The 20,564-nt window shown below is 39.5% G+C and overlaps 2 protein-coding genes across 2 annotated transcripts; one reads left to right on the forward strand and one right to left on the reverse strand.

Moving 5' to 3' along the window:
• Positions 1-613: 613 nt before the first annotated feature.
• rpa3 (replication protein A3) lies at positions 614-2,880 on the reverse strand. Its single transcript, XM_047605429.1, has 4 exons — positions 2,709-2,880; positions 2,520-2,594; positions 878-989; positions 614-786 (listed from the first exon to the last, which is right to left on the reverse strand). The coding sequence occupies exons 1-4, from the start codon at positions 2,805-2,807 to the stop codon at positions 704-706; spliced, it is 369 nt and encodes a 122-aa protein (XP_047461385.1). The 5' UTR covers positions 2,808-2,880; the 3' UTR covers positions 614-703.
• A 253-nt stretch (positions 2,881-3,133) lies between these two features.
• umad1 (UBAP1-MVB12-associated (UMA) domain containing 1) lies at positions 3,134-16,354 on the forward strand. Its single transcript, XM_047605775.1, has 4 exons — positions 3,134-3,353; positions 3,647-3,735; positions 8,482-8,567; positions 14,757-16,354. Exons 2-4 carry the CDS (start codon positions 3,654-3,656, stop codon positions 15,030-15,032), a joined length of 444 nt encoding a protein of 147 aa, XP_047461731.1. The 5' UTR covers positions 3,134-3,353; positions 3,647-3,653; the 3' UTR covers positions 15,033-16,354.
• Positions 16,355-20,564: the final 4,210 nt, after the last annotated feature.

Here is a 20,564-nt window from a genome sequence, read left to right on the forward strand (position 1 = left end):
TGACTATTTATTTATAAATGTATTGGTCTCCTACATGTGTGGTGGTGGTGTCCCGTTTCAAACTAAATAATTGCAATGCAACCAATGTAACCAGTGGAGATTTAACATTTAATAATCTCTGTATGTTATCTGACTTAAAGGCAGTTTCTCTGGTCATACTGCCCCCTGCTGGCCAGTATGGTCCATCTCCACAGTAATAACCATTCAACATTAACAGATTAACTGCAAGAGTTAGCATTACAAGTGAATAAATATTTCTACCAAATAGTAAATAGTAACTGATCCCTGATGGCTGAAGTACTGATAAATGTAGTAGTGATAAAACTAATGGTATTCTCTAAATCCCGTCGTCCACATTTTATGCCCCTATAGATACATGCATTTGGGTCCATCAGTTGTTTTTTATAAAAGTAAATTAAAAGTTGCAAATCATAACATTATCGTAACGATTTCAGAATAAAACATTTTGAGTGAAAATGTATGTGTCAGAACAGCAGTATTAGCTATATAGAATTTAGTTCACTATATTTGTTTTATTGCAGTAATAGGGGCTCAGGTTCTTAACTAATTGAAGTGTTTTTTATTAAAAAGAAATAAACTTCCACTAAATATATATTCAGTAAAAGGTTTTTTATTGCAAAGTAGTTTTTTTTTTACAACAGAAATTAGACACAGAACAATCAACAATCTTCAGATGTGAGTCTCATCCACTCACAGCCATCTCAAAAGGGTAGTGCTGGGGGAAATCGTGGACGACCTTCAGGGCCTCGTTGTACAGCTCTAGATCTGTGGGACAGACGGGACATACTTTAACTGCCACTACTGATGAATACTCCTGTATTACAGCTGCTTTATTTCTTCTTACAATGAGACATACCAAAGAGAATGCCTTTGTCCTCTCGTAGCATGTTGTATGTCGTGGCCATAATCGCTCCCTTGTTGGACACCATGCCAATGACCTCCACAATGCCGCTCAGCTCCTCCTCAAGCTGGGGAAATAAATGAATTTTAATAAAGTCATCTTGTTTCAGACCAAAAACGTCTACTGGCCTTAATGAACTGACTTAATGAATCATACTAAGAGAAATGGTGTGTAATGCCAGCATGCAATATACACTGCATCAATGTTAGAGGAAGCTGTGATGCTCACACAATAAATCTGGTTTTGTTTCTATACGAGTAAATCCATAGTTCAGTCTGTCATTTGGTTTTTCAGTTCGTGGTTCAGTGTTTTCAGAACCCCAAATATCATAAAATATAATAAATATTTCATTTATGTTGAACATTCATAAGTGAAAAAGTTTACGTTAAACATCGCTACTTACTGAAATCAGTGCATGTTTACATATCATACAATTTTAATCCAAACCAGTGTGTCTGCAGGTTGAAAGTCTAACCCCACATTTCTGTCATGGCCTCCCCCTCTGGAAGCAATAAATAAATAAATCGTACCCTCTTTAGGTCATTAAATATGCAACAATCAGGTTAGTATGATACGCCTGCTAGAATCTGCCCATTTTACCTGGTTGTCTTGTAAATCATTTAATCACATTTACTCAACAGTCTCCTTCCTGGTCATCCTATCCCCCATGTGGTGGCTCGGTGCCAACACGCGGGGGATTGCTTCCCAGTTTGAACATCAGTGCTACAGCTGACAAACACCTGGCACACTGCCTTGGGCAGGTTTGGTGAAACTTGGACACCGTTTCTGCTATGTGGGTATCTGCCAGTATCTACTGGGATCACAGGAAGCACAGAGCGAAAGTCTCATACTGAACTACAGTATTCAGAATGAATGCAAATACAACTATACACCTAGAAGTTACTAAGTAACAGGTTAGACAGCTGTTAGGTAAGAGATGTGTATTTGTGAAATGGAGAAAGAGGAATGAACAGCAGAGCAGTTCCAAACTGGTGCACAACTCGTAGCTTTATCGGAGAACCTTGATGGTTATGGTTTGTTATTAAGAAAATAACTGATCCCCAGCTCAAAAGTCAGTAGATACCTCATAGTGTCGTAATGATGTCACCACTTCAAATTCAATATCAGGTCATTCCTGTCTCACAACTAAACCTTTGCTCAGCAAATGGTCATATTTCTGTATAATTTTGTTTTAATGTTATGCTAAATGTATATATGTAGATCTTTCTATGTATTGGCACTCAAATCGTTTTACAGTCATAAACTTCAAGGACAAGCTTAAGGACACTTCAGCATGGGCACTTTTACGATACTTTTATATCGATACGTCTGAAAAACCAACTCATGAGAGTACAAGCGATATTTGAGAGGTTTTTCGAAATGTAGGCGTTTCCATTACCTTTTTTTTTTTTTGCATTTCTAGAGGTAATGGAAACGCAGCAACTGACGGGCACTGTGATGTATTTTCACTATAAACTTGGACATTACCTGCATGTCTCAATTTAAGGCTTCCGTCATAGAGGCCTCTCTACAAAAGTAACCGAAGACATTAACACAAGTAGCACAATTGAGTCAACTCTGTCCTAAATGAACTCACGGGTTCGTTCAGTTCAACTGTTGCACTTTTCCCTTCTCCATCCGAGACAGTGAACGTCTTTCCAGTTGGGTGAACCTGGAAAAGCAGGGGAAAAAATGATGTTACGGACGTTCAAAAAGTCGATGACTTGGCCATGTTTTCAACAGCTAATACAACATTGTACTCAAGCTATCTACACACGTCACTGACCTTTTCAACACGCCCGACAAAACACACCGGTTTGCTAATGTATTGCGACAGCATAGAGCAGTTTATTCTTGGTTTTGGGGCTTCCATTATACCCGACATCTTGATAGTTTGCTGTTATGGCGAGTATGAAGTCAGGACAATGTAACATAGCGCGGGAAACATTTGGTTCCTTGTTGTCTCAACGCACGCTTAGCCTGCGCGGGCGGAGCTTCCACATTTACGTTACGACATAGATGTGCTTAAAAATACGGCCGACACCGGTATAAAAAACGAACGCTCCAGACTCTAATCACGGCATATCCGCTGTCCGCCAAAATCATCTTCCCCGGAAATGCCAATTAATAGTTCCGCCACATCATTTGACCTCAGTACCTGTGGCGGAACGTTAGGCGCCATTTGTAGTTTCTACACGAACAAGGACCGCCTTGAGTTCAGTGACGTCTTCGTCCTAATATAACAACACGGATGATATTGCACACAGAGAAAGTACAGACGGAAGGATAATTGGGTTATCGTCTGAGGCGTACTGTTACTGAGACCAACAGACAATCAGACAGCACATTTCTTTAAAATAAATGACCGAGGAACCATGAAGTGACTTGTTTGACCGTATTCTGAAGTTGACAAGGTCCAACAACAACAAGGGTAAGTGTGTCTCTGTCACTTTTACGGTGCACCGCTGTTGTCCAGAAGCCGCGACCCAAACATTTACACTGTTGCATTAAGCAGAAATAAGTTAAATACATTCATAATTTCGCTGTACCGAGTTTAAATGGCGAACTGCTTACAGTTTGTTTTTGTTTTTTTTAATTAAGTCATATTTCCGGACAAAAGCTTTTCTTTATTCAAACTGTTGGTCGTATCTAATCGTGTAACACTCAAGGCAGCTCACACTGGATGACATTTTTACTGACTTTCGATTTCCTCTGTTGACACAGGGTAATCATGCTCAGCTTCTTTGGTCTCCGTAAGGACTCGAAGAAGTCAACATCCGACAAGGAAGTAGATGGAGGCTTTGTTATCGTTGGTGAGAAACATGATGCTCTATTGAAACGGAAAACGGAAACGTGTCGAGTTGTTTTATATTGTGTACATGTAAAGCACCAGCTACCAATTATTTCTAAGATGGGGCTCGAGCAGTGGCAGGAAGTAAAACCAAAATAAGTGTAAAAACCTGGACAACTGCTTTGATATACTTTAATTTAGAGCTGTTCCTGATGATGAAGACATTTCGGCACATAAAATGGTTTATGTATTATTGAATTGGGCATTAGAAAAAGAAAAAGATAAAATACTGAATGGAGTTTGGTGTGATTGTCCCATATTCTTTCCTCATATCCTGTAGCATGGATTGCATTAGGAAGTGGTCAAACACATGAAAGAGTGACTTCTAAATTGTCTTGGGACATTAGTACAGGAAGGCTGGTTCACTGTCATGCTCTCTTTCTATCTCATGACCCTCTGTCATAAAGTGATAGAATCTGAAAGTTTGTAGATTACACAATATTCCGGTGTGTGACTTTATCCCGCGACTCAGCAGATCCTTTCTTGACCTCAGTAACCGTAGTTTTATGAACAGTCCTAACCCACGATCACTTTGCGTGCATCTTATGGTCCTATAACTACAGAGATCTCAAGTTTCCCCTTGTGTGCGCATGTGTATGCGTATGTTTATTTTTTCAATACAAGCCCTCTAATGAAACATAGTAGTAGCATGACGTTAGTAAAGACTGATGAATGTCCTCCGGCTTTATATTGATGAAGATATCTTTTTTTAATCTACTGCCCTGGTTCCAGAAATGTCCGAATGCTGTGTGAAATGTCAATCTAAACAGAATGCAAATTAGTTTAAACATTTATTTCATCGAAAATTATCTTTGCTCCTTTGCCAACAACACATTTCAAAGAAGCATCTTGTTTTTAATAGAGTGATGCCAAAAATCAAGGCCTTTCAATAACGGTTTTGGCCCAGTTGTTTTTTTTTTGGATTGTCTACATCTTTTGATGATATTCTCTATTAATGTCAATGATTAAAGGCCTCAAGCTGTTTCAATTTTATACTGAGAAATGATCTTAACTGTTTGCTCAGAGAGTCTTTTGCAGTTTATTTCTCCCCTTTTTTCGTTTGTCTTTCTGGAATCCTCTTTTTTTTTATACCCGATCATGTCACTGACCTGTTTCCAATAAGCCTAATTAGTTTTAAGATCTTCCACCAGATTTGACTTTCCCAGTGTTTTGTGTGCCTGGCATCGATGAGCATGTAATTTTCCCAGACAATAAAAATAGTCAGTTCCAATATTTCGATATATTGTCTTGGTGCTGTTTTCAATAAAATACAGACTTTAAATGATTGGTTTATTTTTTTTTTTTTATATTGCATTGCAATTGTACGTATACAATGCAATTTAAAGATTTAAAGACTTTACACCCTCATAATTTTTAGTGTTTTTGGCGTGTATGTGTATAAGCTTAAATAAGACTGTTAGTTTATTTCCAAAAGGAGAGCTGTTTGCAATCAATTGTGGTGGCTTTAATTGGAGGAGCTGGTGGTGGAGCCGGAACAGATGGTCAGGAGCCGCGTGTTATTTTTGGCAGCGAAGGACAAGTGTCAGAGCCAGGCTTTCTCTTTCAGATGGAGACAACCCACTGAGTACACAGATGTTCAGGGTAAACTCTCCGCTCACCTTTCAGACATGTTCTCTTAAATATGGCGTCAGAGTTAGCAGCGCACTGCTACTGTTGAAATCCAGCGTTTATTTTCACTGAGGTTAAATTTCATGTTAAAAATCTATAATTTTAGAAAGTTGATTAGAATTTCTACTTTTCCTTTTGCAGTCATTTTACTGGATTATCTATTTATTTTATTATTTCACTATATCACATTCACAATACTATGCAAGTAGATACCATGGGACCACTCAGGATGGACACACTTTCTGTCTCTTATACAATATGTAACTCAATCCCAGAAGGACCAGGAGAAGATACTGGAAGAAATAGGTACAAAATATGCATCCGTAGTCAAATGAGTCCTACATCAACACAACCTGAAAGGCGTCTCAGCGAGGAAGAAATCCAGACTGCAGTTTATAACTGCAAAAAAAAAAAAAAAAAAAAAAACACTTTTGAGGAAATGCCCACAACAACATTTGACCCCATTAGGGTCTGTCCAGGCCTAATGACCATCATTATGTGTGGAGGATGGAGGCGAGACTTACAAGCCAAAGAACCATCCCAGCTCATGTGAAGCACGGGCGGAAGCATCATGTTGCTGAGGTGCTTTGCTGCCAGTTCAAATAAATGGCACCGTGAAGACTATTTAGATTTATTGAAGCAGCACAACAGGACATTAGCCGGGAGCTTAAATCTAGGTTCTGGACAATGGACTCAAGCTTACTTCCAAAGTTTTAATAAAAAAAAAAAATGGTTTAAGGTGATAAAATGAAGGTATTGGAGCAGCCGTCGCACAGTCCTGACCCCGAACCATTAGAATATTTGTGGGCGGAACTTAAAGAGTGTGTGTGAGAAACACTTGTCCCAAGTTAAAGAATTTAAAGGCAGTGTTACCAGATAGTAATTGAAACTTCTGATGCATTACTGGAAATGAAAGCTCAAGTAAATCTTTCTCTCTGCTACTATTCAACATTCTTAAAATAAAGCATTGACCCTAACTGACGTAAGACAAGGAATGTTTACTAGGATTGAATGTCAAGAACCGTGATGAATGAGTTTATATGTATTTGGCTAAGGTGTATGTGAACCCTTGAGTTCAACTGTGCGTGTTTAAATAATCCGACTTGACACTAACATGTCGACAATGACAAGACATTCCATATATTGCTGCAAACAGTACAGTCAGCCAAGGTTGCAGTGGAGCCGGAGGAGACTTTGAAAAGTTGCACATTACTGTGGTTTAAAGTCAGCCTTGACACGTGACCTGCTATTTAAAACGTGCATCTTTAATTTGGGTTCATGCAGAAATACGCTGCACTTTTTTTTGTTTTTTTTGGAAAGCTTCTTTCATAATACTGGCACTGTCTCACAGTCACAAGATAACCTGGTCCTCAAAGCTTACTGTGAATCAGCTGAGTCAATCTACAGCTAACGAGGCTTTGAGTCTGGTTGAATCCGGGCGGACAACAGTCCGTCACCAGTGGGGCAGTTGCTGTGGGGATGCACAGATCTGAGATCAGAGGCGCTGACGTCACCAAGAATAATTTCATTTTGTGGACAAAGGCAGTTTGGCCCTGGATAGGAAGAGATAGATGATGGCATTATATTCTCACTATCCCCACCCAGCGATGCCTCTGTTCACTCACTGTTGTAGCCGCTTTACTAGGGAGATCTAATTAATTGGCTCGGTGACAGCAGTCGGCTGTCAGGCGCGCAGAGTAACCTTAAAACAGGCCTGGACTGAGATTACATAACATTCTGTAAGAGAAACATCTGCTCCTTAGTCCTAGAACCGCTACAGCGTTGTTGGTTTAGGTTAATTATGCAATGAGGGTGCAGTTTATAAAAACAAAAAAACAAAAAAAAAAAAACTATTTACAGGATAATGGCAAAATGGGGCCAATATTCAGATACTCCAATTCTGAGACATAAGCGTCAGCTCAGAACAACTAAACACAGTGAAGGTGTAGTTGCTCGGTCAACTAGTCCTAATGCTTTTTAAGCCACGACCAGGAAACTCAGAAAACCCTCATTGACCTGTTTTGTGCTCCGGGCAAAACAAATACCAGAAATACTGAATGTCATTTTAAGAACACCGCCTCCTTTGCCATGTCAGTCATAATAGATATAAAGAAACTAATTGTGAGATAGATTAAAACGTGAGATCTCATAAACAATATTAGTGGTGTGAGTGATACCAGATTAAAGTATAAAAATGATATACCCTGGATTATATATAGTGTACATTGTTCTTCTTATTCTGTGGCTTCAGCACAGGCCTAAACTGATAACAGAGTAATTCTGATTTATTCCAACCTGGCATGTTTTCCATAAATATATCTGTTGTATCCCATGGATTATTCTCTGTGGATCCCCATCAATTTCTAGATTGATCCTATGTACTCAGATATTCATCTTCTTCGCCTCCACCATTACATTTTCCCAATGACCTCACTTTTTCTTTTACCATAAAAATCTTGTAACTAGGGAACACAGTCCAGCAGCTGGGTTCGGCCATTTATAAAGCGGCCAGGCGTTGCCGGCTGCACCGTCGGCTGTCGTGCTTATTTGCCTGGTTGGTGGCGTCAGCCCGTTAAAAGTTTGTTGGTTGAGGTAAAAGATTGAAGCCAGCTCGACTTTAATACGAGGCGCGTCACGCTCGCCGCGCAGCGACAAAGATAATAGCAAAGCGGAGCCGTCGGTTTTTCACTTCATATTTCTGACTTCCACCGAGAATGAGCTGTAATCTGTAGCTAGTGTGACACATCAACAAGCTCAGTAGCTGCGGGTTCTGATATGATGTGTCGGGATGAGTTTGAGATGAACTGTAAAACTAGTATGCATGATACCATCTTTAGTTTATAGCCTTATCATATGTTTTTACGGCTCTTGTAATTGTGGTTTTCGATGAGTCCCATTTCATTGCCGATTGTTTGATTGCTTGATTATTTACGTCAAACATTACATGGCCTCACTTAAAGAGGAGATTCCAGTCTCCTCCAGTCAGATTCTCTGAATGGATGCATATTAAATGATCTCAGTTGTTTCTGTTTTTTGAATGTGTGTGTATTTAATGCTGCCTGTCTTATCTCATCTGCAGGAGAGACAGTTGAAGAACAGAGGCGCAAGTCGCAGACCTCAAACTTCTCACGGCACTCAACAAATGTCATAGTGCAGCCGTCAAAGGTGAGCTTATTGAGGTTTTCAGTTCACATTATAACGTGTATCCGGAACTTCCCGTACTAATCAGGGCAATAAGAAGGAAACTGCACCTTGTTTTCATACAAAATAGCCTGGGTGGTAGTAGGAAGCGCTGTTGTTTCAGCTTGAGGCCGATGGCTCAGAGCACCTTAGGCAGGAGTAGGGGGCAGACAGGGGAAAGAGGACAGATGCCTCCAGACAGCACTTCAGATTGTTGATTCAGTTATTTTGCCATTCTTACTAATTTCATTTTTATTACGCACACCTCCCTTTGGTGCCTCCTCAGAGGCTCGGTACCCCTGAATTATCATCAGAACCAGAATTACCTTATTAATCGCCGAGTGGAAATTGCACAGTACATCTGGGCGTAATTCATTTGTAGTGTACCCAGTCCACGATCACACCACATTCAGTAAGTAATAATAATCTAAAAAAGGATAGATCAGAGATTAAATAGACATTCATAACACGTTTTCTATATAAAGACAATCCAAAAAGACGTTGAATAAAAGCAACTAGACTTGTAGAACAAGTTTTGAACGCCTTTTGGATTACCACGACCTGGATGAATGGGAACCTTCACAGACATATATGAGGACACTGTCATTTTTAACTTCCTTTAAAATGTCTACTGTCTAAGTTTAGTAACGTGATAGTGATCGTATCAGTTAGTTCTCCTCTGGGAGGCATAATGGTGGCCCAAAGACGTCATCGTGGGCTCACATGACAGAACGTGGTCAGGCTGCCCGATGATACTCTTTGTCTTCCCTTTTTATCCGATTCCGCCAGAGAGAACAGAAGTGTCTTTGTGTGACTTCAATGATCTCTAATTAGATCTCGAAGATAATATACAGGGTTTTGTTCCTTATTGGATAATCCAATGAACCAGCAGATAAAATAAAAAGTTAAAAAGACTCAACAAACAATACATAAAAGGTACTTTAAAGTCTGTCACAAACAGTAAAAAGCCTTTCACAAACACTTGTTATCTTTCAGTGCTAAAGTTTAAGATCAGGAGAAGTTGGCCCGGGAGCAGAGATAATAAAAGTCTAGCTTGGGATCTGGGTGTTTCTAGGTGTTTGTACACCGTGTCCAGCATGAAATGTTCAGCATCATTCACACCTTTACGTGACTGATAAGCAAATTACACGTTATCAGGTTTAAACCTCCTCTACTAGTGTAGATTGTATACTGTCAGTTTATGGCCTTTCAGCACACATCTAGAATATGCTTAGCTGATGGGCACGATGAAGCAACATAAGCCAAAAGGCAGCATCAGAACCAGCCACTTTCAGTCTGAACTGCTAAATAAAGCTATGACATATTCCTGAAATATCTGTAGAGGTTTAAGACAATTTTGAAATAGAAAAAAGTTTTCAAAAAGAAAGTCCTTGCACCACATTAAAAAAAAAAAAGTTCAAAGTAGGGCTGCTGCATTATACGGATATTGGTGATAACTGTGGTATTAAAAAATGAAATTTCAATATGAATGTTAAAAATGCGCATATGATAATATTGTGTAAATGATCCGTGCCACTTGAACACAGTGTAATTCATCTCCCAAAAGAGAGAAAACAACATAAATAAAGTTAAAGATGCATTTCCTGGATTTTTCCTATATTACATTTACATTTTAGTTGATATCGTGATGATATCGTTATGGTGTCATTTCTTGGTTCACGATAATCGTGAAGTGAAATTGTGACGACCCTATTTCATAGCGTTCGGCAGGTCAGAATTGTTAACTCCTTTTACACTAGTGAATTTTTTGGTGTGCAAATCTCTCAAACCACGGTGTTACTGCGTGTCTGCATAGCGCACACCGTCTCCCCAACGACGCATCCGATATCGACCGGACTGGTCATCTATCACCAGCATGATCTGATCGGGACATCCCTCAGAGAGACTGATGCTGCAGCAAAGCTAACGTGCAGCGATGGCAAAATGGTACTCTAGTACAACTAACCAAGAATAGACAAGGAATAGAAAGTGTTACTCAGCCTTAGGGCATTTTAGACGACAGTGGTTTGTATGTATCTGTGGTTCATGTGGCATCCTGGAGCTTTCACGTGCCACACATGTAGTGAGCAGCTCATCCCTCCAGTTTTAACCAGATGGTGCAACAGGAAGCACTCAGAGGCAGTAACTGAGACATGGAAAATGTACTCTGAGCTCTTCATATACAATACAAATGCAAAAACAAACCACTGCACTTGTGTTTTCGGACCCGGAATGAGGAAGAGTCAGTCTCTACTCTCTGCTGATGTAAGATCCTTTTACTTTTACCTTAACTCATAGGCAGTTGTCAGCTACCTCCACACCAAACCCATGGTTCGGTCTGGTCCCTATGAGTGTGGATATCGTGGCAAGGTCTCATCAGTGTTCCAGCACTTCACTATATTCACAAATAAATAAAACTTCTTTGAAATCTATATTTTACCTATTAATATAAAAAATAAATAAATGCATAGATAAAAATTCTCCCAAGGAAATGAATAAAATACTATTCCCTTTTAGAGCAATGAAATAAAATAAATAACCCCACTATTTAATTAACTGGGATAAGCACTGTTTTGTCTAATTAGTTTAATATAAATTTGGGCATATATATCTTTCCAATCATACAGCAAATTGCTATTGATCTTTTCAACTGAAACCCCAACATATCCAATGTGAGGGTTGCTGCCAGGAAAATATGAATGGTTGGACCAGTGTGTGTCATTAATCAAGCCATCCCACAGCAACAGCTGTTCAAAAACATCTTATTAAATACATTTTCAAAAAAATCCCTGATGCTTTGGCCAGGTGGGCCACTAGCTTTGGAAAACACTGGCAGAAACCCAGTAGTGTTGAGTTGCTTCTTTGTCATGTTCTGACAATTGCAGAAATGCAGATTAATATCTGTTGCACAAAATAAAGTTATTAAAAATGTCCACTTGGAATTTGGAGAAATGTTCATTTTGTTAAAGTGATCACTATAATCAGCTTGTGTGTTATGCAGGCCTGCACATTTTGTTGGAGTGATGTATGAGTGAAGTGTGTGGTGCTGCTATTCTGTTAGCCTTGATTCTGACATGACACAAAAAAATACATTTATTCAGTCTTTGCTGCCATTACTGCTGCCATAGTAGTGCCATTACTGCAGACATTAACTAACCTACTCACTCTAATAAATCAATAGAAATAGGGCCCCCGACAGTTGACTCAACGATGAAGTTATTATTCTGAATTTATTATTCAGAGCCTGTCTGCAACTGTTTCATGGAACGTGCAGGGAAATGTCCTGTACATAGTTTTGTTTCATTTGTTGGTGGTGCTAGGAATAACTTTTTAGTAATCAAACTGAGACAAGCATTTCTGTTATGAACCCAAAGACCTTTATTCTTTTTTTAAAAGATGAAAAAAACCCTAACAATGGTTGTATGCAACACTGGAAAGTTTTTAACAATGGCAGTCATTCCCTAGTGTAGGAACTTTGTTTTGTGCTTTGGTTCATAGACACTCTGGGTCAGAGAGTACAACAGAAAACAGGACCTTTCTGGAACCTCACTGCTACACCCTCCCTGCTCACCAGTCCCAAAGGAAACCTCTAGCTCATAATTGCAGAGGAATAACCATTTCCTGTAACAACATCTTCTCTGCATTTAGTCTCACATTTGCTTTTGATTACATGCTCTGAGACACTGGGGATGGATTTTACACCCAGGCCTTCCCTGCTCTGGAAGACATACATGCTACAAGAGAGACATCACTATAGAGGAAATAAATTTCAATTACACGAGAAAAACAACAAAGAATCGCTTTTCCCCGTAAGTGATTATTCTTTGCTTAGTTTGCACATATATGCATATAAACCATTGATGCTCAAGCACCATATTACAGTGAGGTCACTGAAGCTGTGTGGTTGAAGCCTTGCTGCATGTCTGTGTGAGTATAGCAGCATGAGTTTTCCACTTCCTTCCTTAGGAAGTTACAGAGATGACGACTGCTGTCTGTGCTCTGTAATTTCAATTTCAGTACTACGTCAACGTGTAAACTTAGGATACCACTCTGGCACAATGCCACAACAAATAAGAAACCACAGACTCACAACTATTCTAAAACAAAGCACTGAAACAGTAAATCCATTCTCAGTCATCAATTAAGAGAAGCCTCACACAAGGCAATGGATTAGTGTGGCTCTAAAACTGGTTTGGGAGCCCTATGTTACAGTACAACTTACAGCTGTATCCCAGTGTTTTGTAATTAACTATCCTAAAAGTATAACTGCAGAGATGCAGTGAACTCATTGAATTAGAGTCCCTTAGGACTCACTTAAAAATGGTGACTGATTCGAATCATTAAAAGGAACTGGCTGCCCTACTCCATGCATGCCCTCGTTGCGTGTATGAATGGCATGGTTGGATTCCCTTTTTTCCCAATTTGCCAAGTATAAATCAAGTATAAACAGCAGCCTTGTCACGATGGAAAGCAAAGACTCAACAGCAAATGGCAGCAATGGCAGCAAAACACATTCACAAATGGTGACTTTATGAGTCACTAAGCTTGGTTATGACTAGTTTTGTCAGTGGGAAACTAGATAAGAAGAGGAAAGCACTAATTCAGTAGAAAGCTTTGGTCAAATTTGATGCTTCACTGTAAGATAGCTTCCTCCATTTTTGGACTGGTTCACTTTGTTTACCTCACCAGTGTCAAGAGCGTTCCAAGTAGAAGCAAGCTATACGATATATCATCAAATTTATAGAACCAACAGTCAAATAAACAACACTTCTGAGGATCATCTTCCATGTGCGCCATTACATCCAGAGTGAATTACAGTCTAGTCACTGTAACTCACCAACACACTTTCGGGTGTTGAGTGCATTAAAGCTTTGTTTTTGACAAACTGCAGTAATTGGGAACAGCGTGTTGGAATTTCTGTCTTGATACAGCACCATTACTGATTACATCCAAAATATGTCTTGGATATGGATTTGGAATATGCAGAACTGCGTCGGCATGTCTAAGTTATCCCCCAAATTACAATAATGCTGGATCATATTTGTTCCAGACCATCACATGGGTAGAGTCACACTAAATTATATGCATTTTGTTGCAGTAAATGGATAAAACCCTTGTGTGTAGCAATTCAAATATTTCCTGAGAACAGAATGCTCACAAAGAACAAGCAACAAAACACCAAAACAAATTCCTTGTACTTGGCAGTAAAGTCTGTTCTGATTCTGAAAAATAGTTGACAAATGTAGTCAATGTGTACTAAAATTTTAGTGAATTTTAGTGTTCTGTCTAGGTATGCTATTGTCCTACAGTACAGAAAACTAACTAAGGTTCTTCTCTCAGTTTCTAAAACCTCTAACATAGTTCATTAGCTCCAGGTAGATCAAGGCAGATCTGGACAGTGCTTCCCAGTGTTGCAGTTGAACATCCCCTAGGCCATATTCTATGGTTTGATGAGGCAAACGTTTATCTTTGGGGTCAGAACTCAAGGCACTCATCGTCTAACTAAAACCATCAGGGCTGAGAAGCGCTGTGGTGGAAGCATCATGCTATGGGTGTGCTTTTCCATAGTAGGGACCAAAGGGCATGAGTGATTCACCTTTCAGTCCAACAGTGAGCTCAAACTGTCAGCCAAGTGATGTGGTATGGTATGGCCCAAGCAAAGACAAGGCTTAAACAACACAGAACATCTGTGGGGTAGGGTTGTATTAAATTATACAAGTGTGATTTTGATGACAAAATCAACAAGTACATGCTGTATTGAAACGATGTGTTGTTGGATAACTTGGACCACCAAGAGTTGGTCTCTTCTGGTGGAGCTTATAAAGATGGTGACTCCAGGACCAGTAGAAAATGTGAAATGCCTCTGCTTTTTTTTGGGAACATTCTGGGCGACTGTGAAATGTCAAGAAGGCGTGAAGACACAATAGACAATAGAATAAGATACAAAAATAGCCTACCATGCCCAAGCCTACTTTGGACTGACTCAAGAAGACCTAAAGCTGTAATCGTTGTTGACATCAGTTATTGAGATTGATGGGGAAAATGTCCATTATTGCACCAATAGGTGCAATATGTGTTTGAGTACTTTATGTGTGCTTTTTATATGTGTGTAAAAGTAATATGTCTGTTACAGCACTGATCACTGACAGGACATGTGTCTTCTTTTCCTCACAGTCGTCTGTTCCAACTCCAACTCAGTCCAATGACATAAACCTCCCTGCAGCTTTACCTAACGTGGGGCCAGTAGCCTCTCCTCCAGCGATGGAGGCTGCTTCAACTCTCCCAGATCTCCTCGGGGACATCCCCTTCACTTTGGCTCCTCACGTCCTAGCCATGCAGATGGGATCCCCCCTCGTCCCCGATGTACTGCTCTCCCGGGACATAAACTACAACCTGGCCAGCTTTCAGTACGACTTCACCTTAGAGAACTCTGTGCTCTATGATGCCTAAGTCTGTTGGAGATTTAATTACATCACTTCACACTGTGTAGAACTTGGCTGACCTATTGAACAAGAAAAATCCTTGACAGTTTGAAAAATATCACCTCATTTAATTAGATCAGTGGTTGATAGCTGTGTAGCATTAAAGTCCTGTATTTAACTCTCATAGCAATTAAGTCCAGTTGATATCAAGTTGTGCTGAATGTAAAATCTATTGAAGGTGAAAAGTTTACAGTTTTGTAGGAAATGAATGCTTTTGTGCTTATGTGCCGTTTAAGTTTTACTGCACATATGGGGTTTGGATCATGGCTGTGGAAGACGTTAGGACAAGCCCTACTGTCAGCGTTCACTGTAGACACAGCATTGCACTGTGTTATAATGTCATGGCTAAGCAGAGGGGGAATGCGAACAAGAGCCAAAATGGCATTTGAAAATTCCCATTCGAAAGCCATCAGTAGTAGTGCCCTAACCACAAAAATAAGGCCCAGGTTGTGCTAAACTGGAGTTTGCCTTTAAGAAGAGGTTGTTATTTATTATACAGGGCTCCACAGTCCCCATGCTGCTTCATATACGATGAAAGGTCGTCCAACTGCATTTGACGGTATGGAAACTAGTTGATTAAGCAATAACTGACTCATAGCTTAGTACATGGACATGGAATCAGAAGGACAAAAATGAATACCTCTGTTCAACTCAAACCCGCACCTTCATAAGAAATGCCTTTCCTCATTTGACGCACGTTTTAGTTACTGCAGAACTTGTCAGGAGTCACGACAGCATATACTGTTACATTACAGTTTTTGGATTTAAACTTGTGAAGAGCATAGTTTTTTTTTTTGTTCACATGTAGGAATACATTTGTACTGAGTCAATGAATTTACTCATGAATTTTAAAGAAATGATTGTTTGTACATGATTAAATTCAGACTCCTCAACCTGTTGTGCCTTTTCTACATTGACTCCCACTTAAGTATCGATCTTGCAGCATTTGGTGACCTGGGTTACTGTTTGATGCGTGTAATGTGTGGTCTTAGTTGTGACTGTGAAAGATGACTTCACAATAAATTTGAAGAGAGTTGTTTAACTTGTAATTATCATCATGTTGGTTACAGTGGATTGATGCTGTTTGAAATGTGTATGTGAAGCCAATATCTATCTGTCTGTGGCTACAGTGTCCTAATGAATGGTATTGGAGACCTGGTGTTTTGGTCCTCCTTCCTGGCTTGTCACGTGAGGAAACTACATGGAGGCGAATCACTAGCCTGTCATCACATCAATACTTGTGTATATTCTTTAATTAAAGGTGTGTTGCAAGCATTGCAAGTCCATCAACATGTATTTTAAGTCATTCATTTATTAATTGTAAGAACAATAGACCATTTATTTACAAGATCAATTATAGATGAACACCAATACATACACACAATATGAAACAAACAGATTTGAGTATCAAGCTTAGATTTCTTTAGTATTTGCTGAGAGTTTGTTGTGTAATGTTTTTGGAGCTTTTCATGACCATACACATACGCTTATTACAAACTACAGCCTTCAAAATCAGATCTCACAGCTGGATTATGTCCTTTCTATCTCTATTTCAACATAAATAAAACATTTTAGTCACGAAGGGGGATTTGGTGTAGGACTGTTAAAATGCATTATTCACTATTAGAATTCATTAGTTTTGGCTGGTGTACCTAATGAACTGGCTTCGGGATTGTTTTCAATTGAGCTTTTCTTTCTGGGATGGGATGCAAATTTCTGAAGAAAAGAGGTTGTGAAGTTGTATTTTTCATTTGTAGGTGTCCATACCTTACTGTATGTGCCCCCTGTAATACAGGAGGAGTAGGAGGCTTTAGATTTCTAACAAAAGTGGGTGCAAACAGGCCATCTATAAATGCTCTTATCCACAACAGTCAAAGACTTGATCTGTACAATCCATGTGACCAATTTTCATTTGACATCTAAGACTAAATCCAAAATATCCATCAAAATCAACACAGCTTCCAATCAACGTCAAATGTGGGATGAGGGTGTCATTTAGTGCATTATTTTCTTTACAATCAGGGATTGCTCATACATCATGAATTCATAGAAGAATAATTTAATTGAGAGTACTTCAATTGTGTATTGATGCAGTTAATGCAGCATCTCTGAAGAAAAATCCACAGAAGTTACCAGAAAAATGAAAGAAGTAACTGAAAGGACAGATATAATATCTGAGAAAGTTTGATTTGATGTACACTAACATAATATTAGTCTAGTCTTGACTAACATGGAAGGAGCAGAGTTTGTGACCTACAGTGCAGTGAGCCACTTCACTTTTGGAGACCAATCAAGACGTCCATGTTTAAGAACTCAGTGCAGAGCAGGTAGACTGCCTATGGAACCCATACTAGGCAACACGTTCAAGAGCAAACATGTGGTGATTATAAGGCGACGTCAAAGGCAAATGAGTGATGTCACATGATCTCAGTGTTTATATAGACGATATCCACATTTGAACTTCACATTATCATCAAACTGCTGAGACATAACTACCTTTGTGAGACCTTGATACAACAGACCTCGATACAGTCTACTACAGACCACGATACAGTCTACTACAGACAGCTGCAGACTTCAAAAGTCCAGTGTACGGTTGATTCTACATTGTCCTTCTTACCTGGATCAATGGCCCAAACAACCAGCCCAACATCCAGACAGGAGTCTGAAATGACTCTTCGACAAAATGTCCCTGCACGATTCTTCGCCTTCACTGGAGACAAAACAGAACTCGACTTGTGTGTTGAGCAAGTCCACGATCTGCAACTGCAGATAAAAGCACTGTGCAAGCAGAACAATGAGATTGCCTCTGTAAAGCACAATCTCTCCAATAACTACAACGCCATCAAGGTTGAGCATGACAGGCTGAAGAAACTGCTGGAGAAGCAGGAAAACACTGAAGACGATGAGCTGGAGGACGAGGAACCTTCAAATAGTCCCAACGAGATGTTGAACCAGCTCCAGCTACATGTCAGTGACCTGAAGGAGGCACTCAGCCAGAGGGACCAAGAACTCCTGCAGCTCCAGAAGGAGAAGGAGAGTTTCTCTGCAGAGCTCAATGAGAGCTTCAAAGAAGTGCTGTCTGACAGAAAAAAAGAAAGAAAAGAAGGAGAAGAACCAGCTGTTGATGAAAAGACTGAACTACTTCACAATGAAGCAGACAAGAAAGCTTAGGAACACAAAGAGCCAGAGGAGAGGAACAAACAAATAAAAAAGCTGGAAGACAAGAATAAAAAGCTGGAAAAAACTAAGAAAGAAATGTCAAAAATTAGAAGAGAACTGAGGCAGAACAATGTTGACATGGCTCAACAGATAAAAGAAATGGTGGAACAAATGAAATAGGAGAAAAATAAAGAACTGAATGAGAATAAGAAAGAAATAATGGAAGAATATAACGAGCTGACAGAGAAGAAGGAAGAAATGGAAGAGAAATACAAAGAACTGAAGGAAAGACTGAGAGTAATGGAAGAGGAAAATAAAGAAATGGAGAGGAGAAATGCTGCTCTGGAAGAGAGGAACAAAGAGCTGGAGGTAAAGAGAGAGATGGAGAGAGAGAAGACGGAAACTGACTCCACAGAGTCAAACAAGAAGGAGAAGAAGAAGAAGAAGAAGAAGAAGAAGAAGAAGAAGAAGAAGAAGAAGAAGAAGAAGAAGAAGGGTTTCTGGAGCTGGCTGCGCAGAAAGTTCAGCAACGTGAGCGTGGAAGAGGAGGCTGATGGTGTTCAGGCCGGACATCAGTAGCTCCCTCTACCTCCACCCTCCCTCCACCTTCTTTCAGCCTTCCTCCATCTTGATCATCCTCAACTCTCCACCCTCCACCCTCCCTCTATGACCTAAACCTGCCTCCAGTCCCTCTCTCCATCAGGGCAGCACGGTGTCTCAGTGACTGTCACTGCAGCCTCACAGCACCACCTCCATGTCCATCTGTCCATCTGGGTGTTTCTGCGTGGAGTTCCGTGTTCTCCCCGTGTTGTTGTGGGTTTTCTCCCGGGTTACTCCGTTTTCCTCCCACTACCCCAGAAACACTAGATTTCCCCCCTCATAATAAACCGTTAAAACAATTAAAAAATAAATTACAACTGCAACACATTCTAGCTGCTTTCACTAGTTCATGTTTTATTGTGTGTAGAATAAGCCTGTCGATTAAATCTAATGAAGATGAAGGTTATTTTAAATATTGTTCAAGAAAGGTTGTTATTTCTATTCATTCAGTGTGATGTCTTTGAGGACACCAGTGCAGTAACTGCCGAACTACCAAGCACACTGACAACAGGGTTCACATTTTTAAAAGTAACTCTTTGGATAAACATAAAAAAACTTTGATTAAAAAGTAATAATAATTAAGTTTCCATAATAAATATTAACATCAAAACGAAAAACTAATTGAATCTAGAGGTGGGCCCAGGGTAGTAATAGAGTTTAGTTCAATTTTGGTGGGACCCATCACCAGTTATTTCTTGTATTTGTATCACGATCAGATTCTACATACATGCATTAGTCAGATGTATGTATCCATGACAGATGCATGTTTATCTCTGGCAGCTCTCCTTCGCTTCTGCTCAAGGTTTCTTTCTGTTAAACGTTTTTCTTGCCACTATCGCTTTCATACTTGTTTGGTGAAAAGTAGTCTGTATTCTGTTGCGAGTGATGATTTAGGCGACATTTATGGGTTCACTGAAAACTTTGGCATTCTTAGGTATTTCTACAGGTATTGTGAAGAGATTCAGAGTAAAGATCCAGTGGCCCATGATGCACCCGCTATGAAACTGCTGTTGCTGATATCCAAGCTTTATTTTACTTAACATATCTCTTGTGACGGTGACCATGAAGGTTTCATTTTCACTCCCATAATAATCCTCTAGACTAAGTGTAAACAAAAAAATCTGTTTTGGTAATCTATTAATGTGTAAGACAAAATATTTAAAGCAGGACTAGCAGATTTCAAACCATAGACCGCATAAAGATGGACGATGGAGCAGCTCCTCAAAAGTGAAGCTGCAGCAAAGAGAGCTCCTCCTGCTGGCTGGTTGCAGTATAGGTCATAAGTTCCCTCCATGTTAGTGGATGGGGCCCATTGTCCATATTTATATACAGTCTATACTTAATTTCTGTGGGACTTTGAGAGAAAAACGTTTTATCTATGGAATGAAAATACTGTGTACACATATTTCCCTTTTCTAAATAAACTATTTAGTTCCAATGTTGCCAGTGCATGTAGTACTGAACAGTTTGTGTAACTATCAAGCTATTCAGTGTTTATGTCTCTTAATATATATGAAATACTACACAGTATATTATATTACAAGGTCGTTTAAGCCTTGCCATAAAACACAGAAAATGGTCACTTAAGTTTCTGAATAAACTAGATAACCTATGCTACATGTTTTTTTTTTTTAAGCCTTCTGCCTGTGCTTCTAGTTCTAGTTAACGTGTCGCTCATTTCTATTGGTCAAAGCTTCCGCGCATCCAATGGGAACGTGGTTGACTTTTCAGGAAGTAG

This window comes from Mugil cephalus, chromosome 14 (genome assembly GCF_022458985.1).
Source record: "Mugil cephalus isolate CIBA_MC_2020 chromosome 14, CIBA_Mcephalus_1.1, whole genome shotgun sequence".
Classification (NCBI taxonomy): Eukaryota; Metazoa; Chordata; class Actinopteri; order Mugiliformes; family Mugilidae; genus Mugil; species Mugil cephalus.

What these genes read in the sequence shown, in the direction of transcription:
- rpa3 (XM_047605429.1), bottom strand. Translation starts at nt 2,807, where the DNA reads ATGTCGGGTATAATGGAAGCCCCAAAACCAAGAATAAACTGCTCTATG. An exon ending in CAGTTGAACTGAACGAACCC is followed by an intron (nt 990 to 2,519) that starts GTGAGTTCATTT and finishes TTATTTCCCCAG; the next exon opens with CTTGAGGAGGAGCTGAGCGG. An exon ending in GGACAAAGGCATTCTCTTTG is followed by an intron (nt 787 to 877) that starts GTATGTCTCATT and finishes TCTGTCCCACAG; the next exon opens with ATCTAGAGCTGTACAACGAG.
- umad1 (XM_047605775.1), top strand. Translation starts at nt 3,654, where the DNA reads ATGCTCAGCTTCTTTGGTCTCCGTAAGGACTCGAAGAAGTCAACATCC. An exon ending in TGGAGGCTTTGTTATCGTTG is followed by an intron (nt 3,736 to 8,481) that starts GTGAGAAACATG and finishes TCTCATCTGCAG; the next exon opens with GAGAGACAGTTGAAGAACAG. An exon ending in TCATAGTGCAGCCGTCAAAG is followed by an intron (nt 8,568 to 14,756) that starts GTGAGCTTATTG and finishes TTTTCCTCACAG; the next exon opens with TCGTCTGTTCCAACTCCAAC.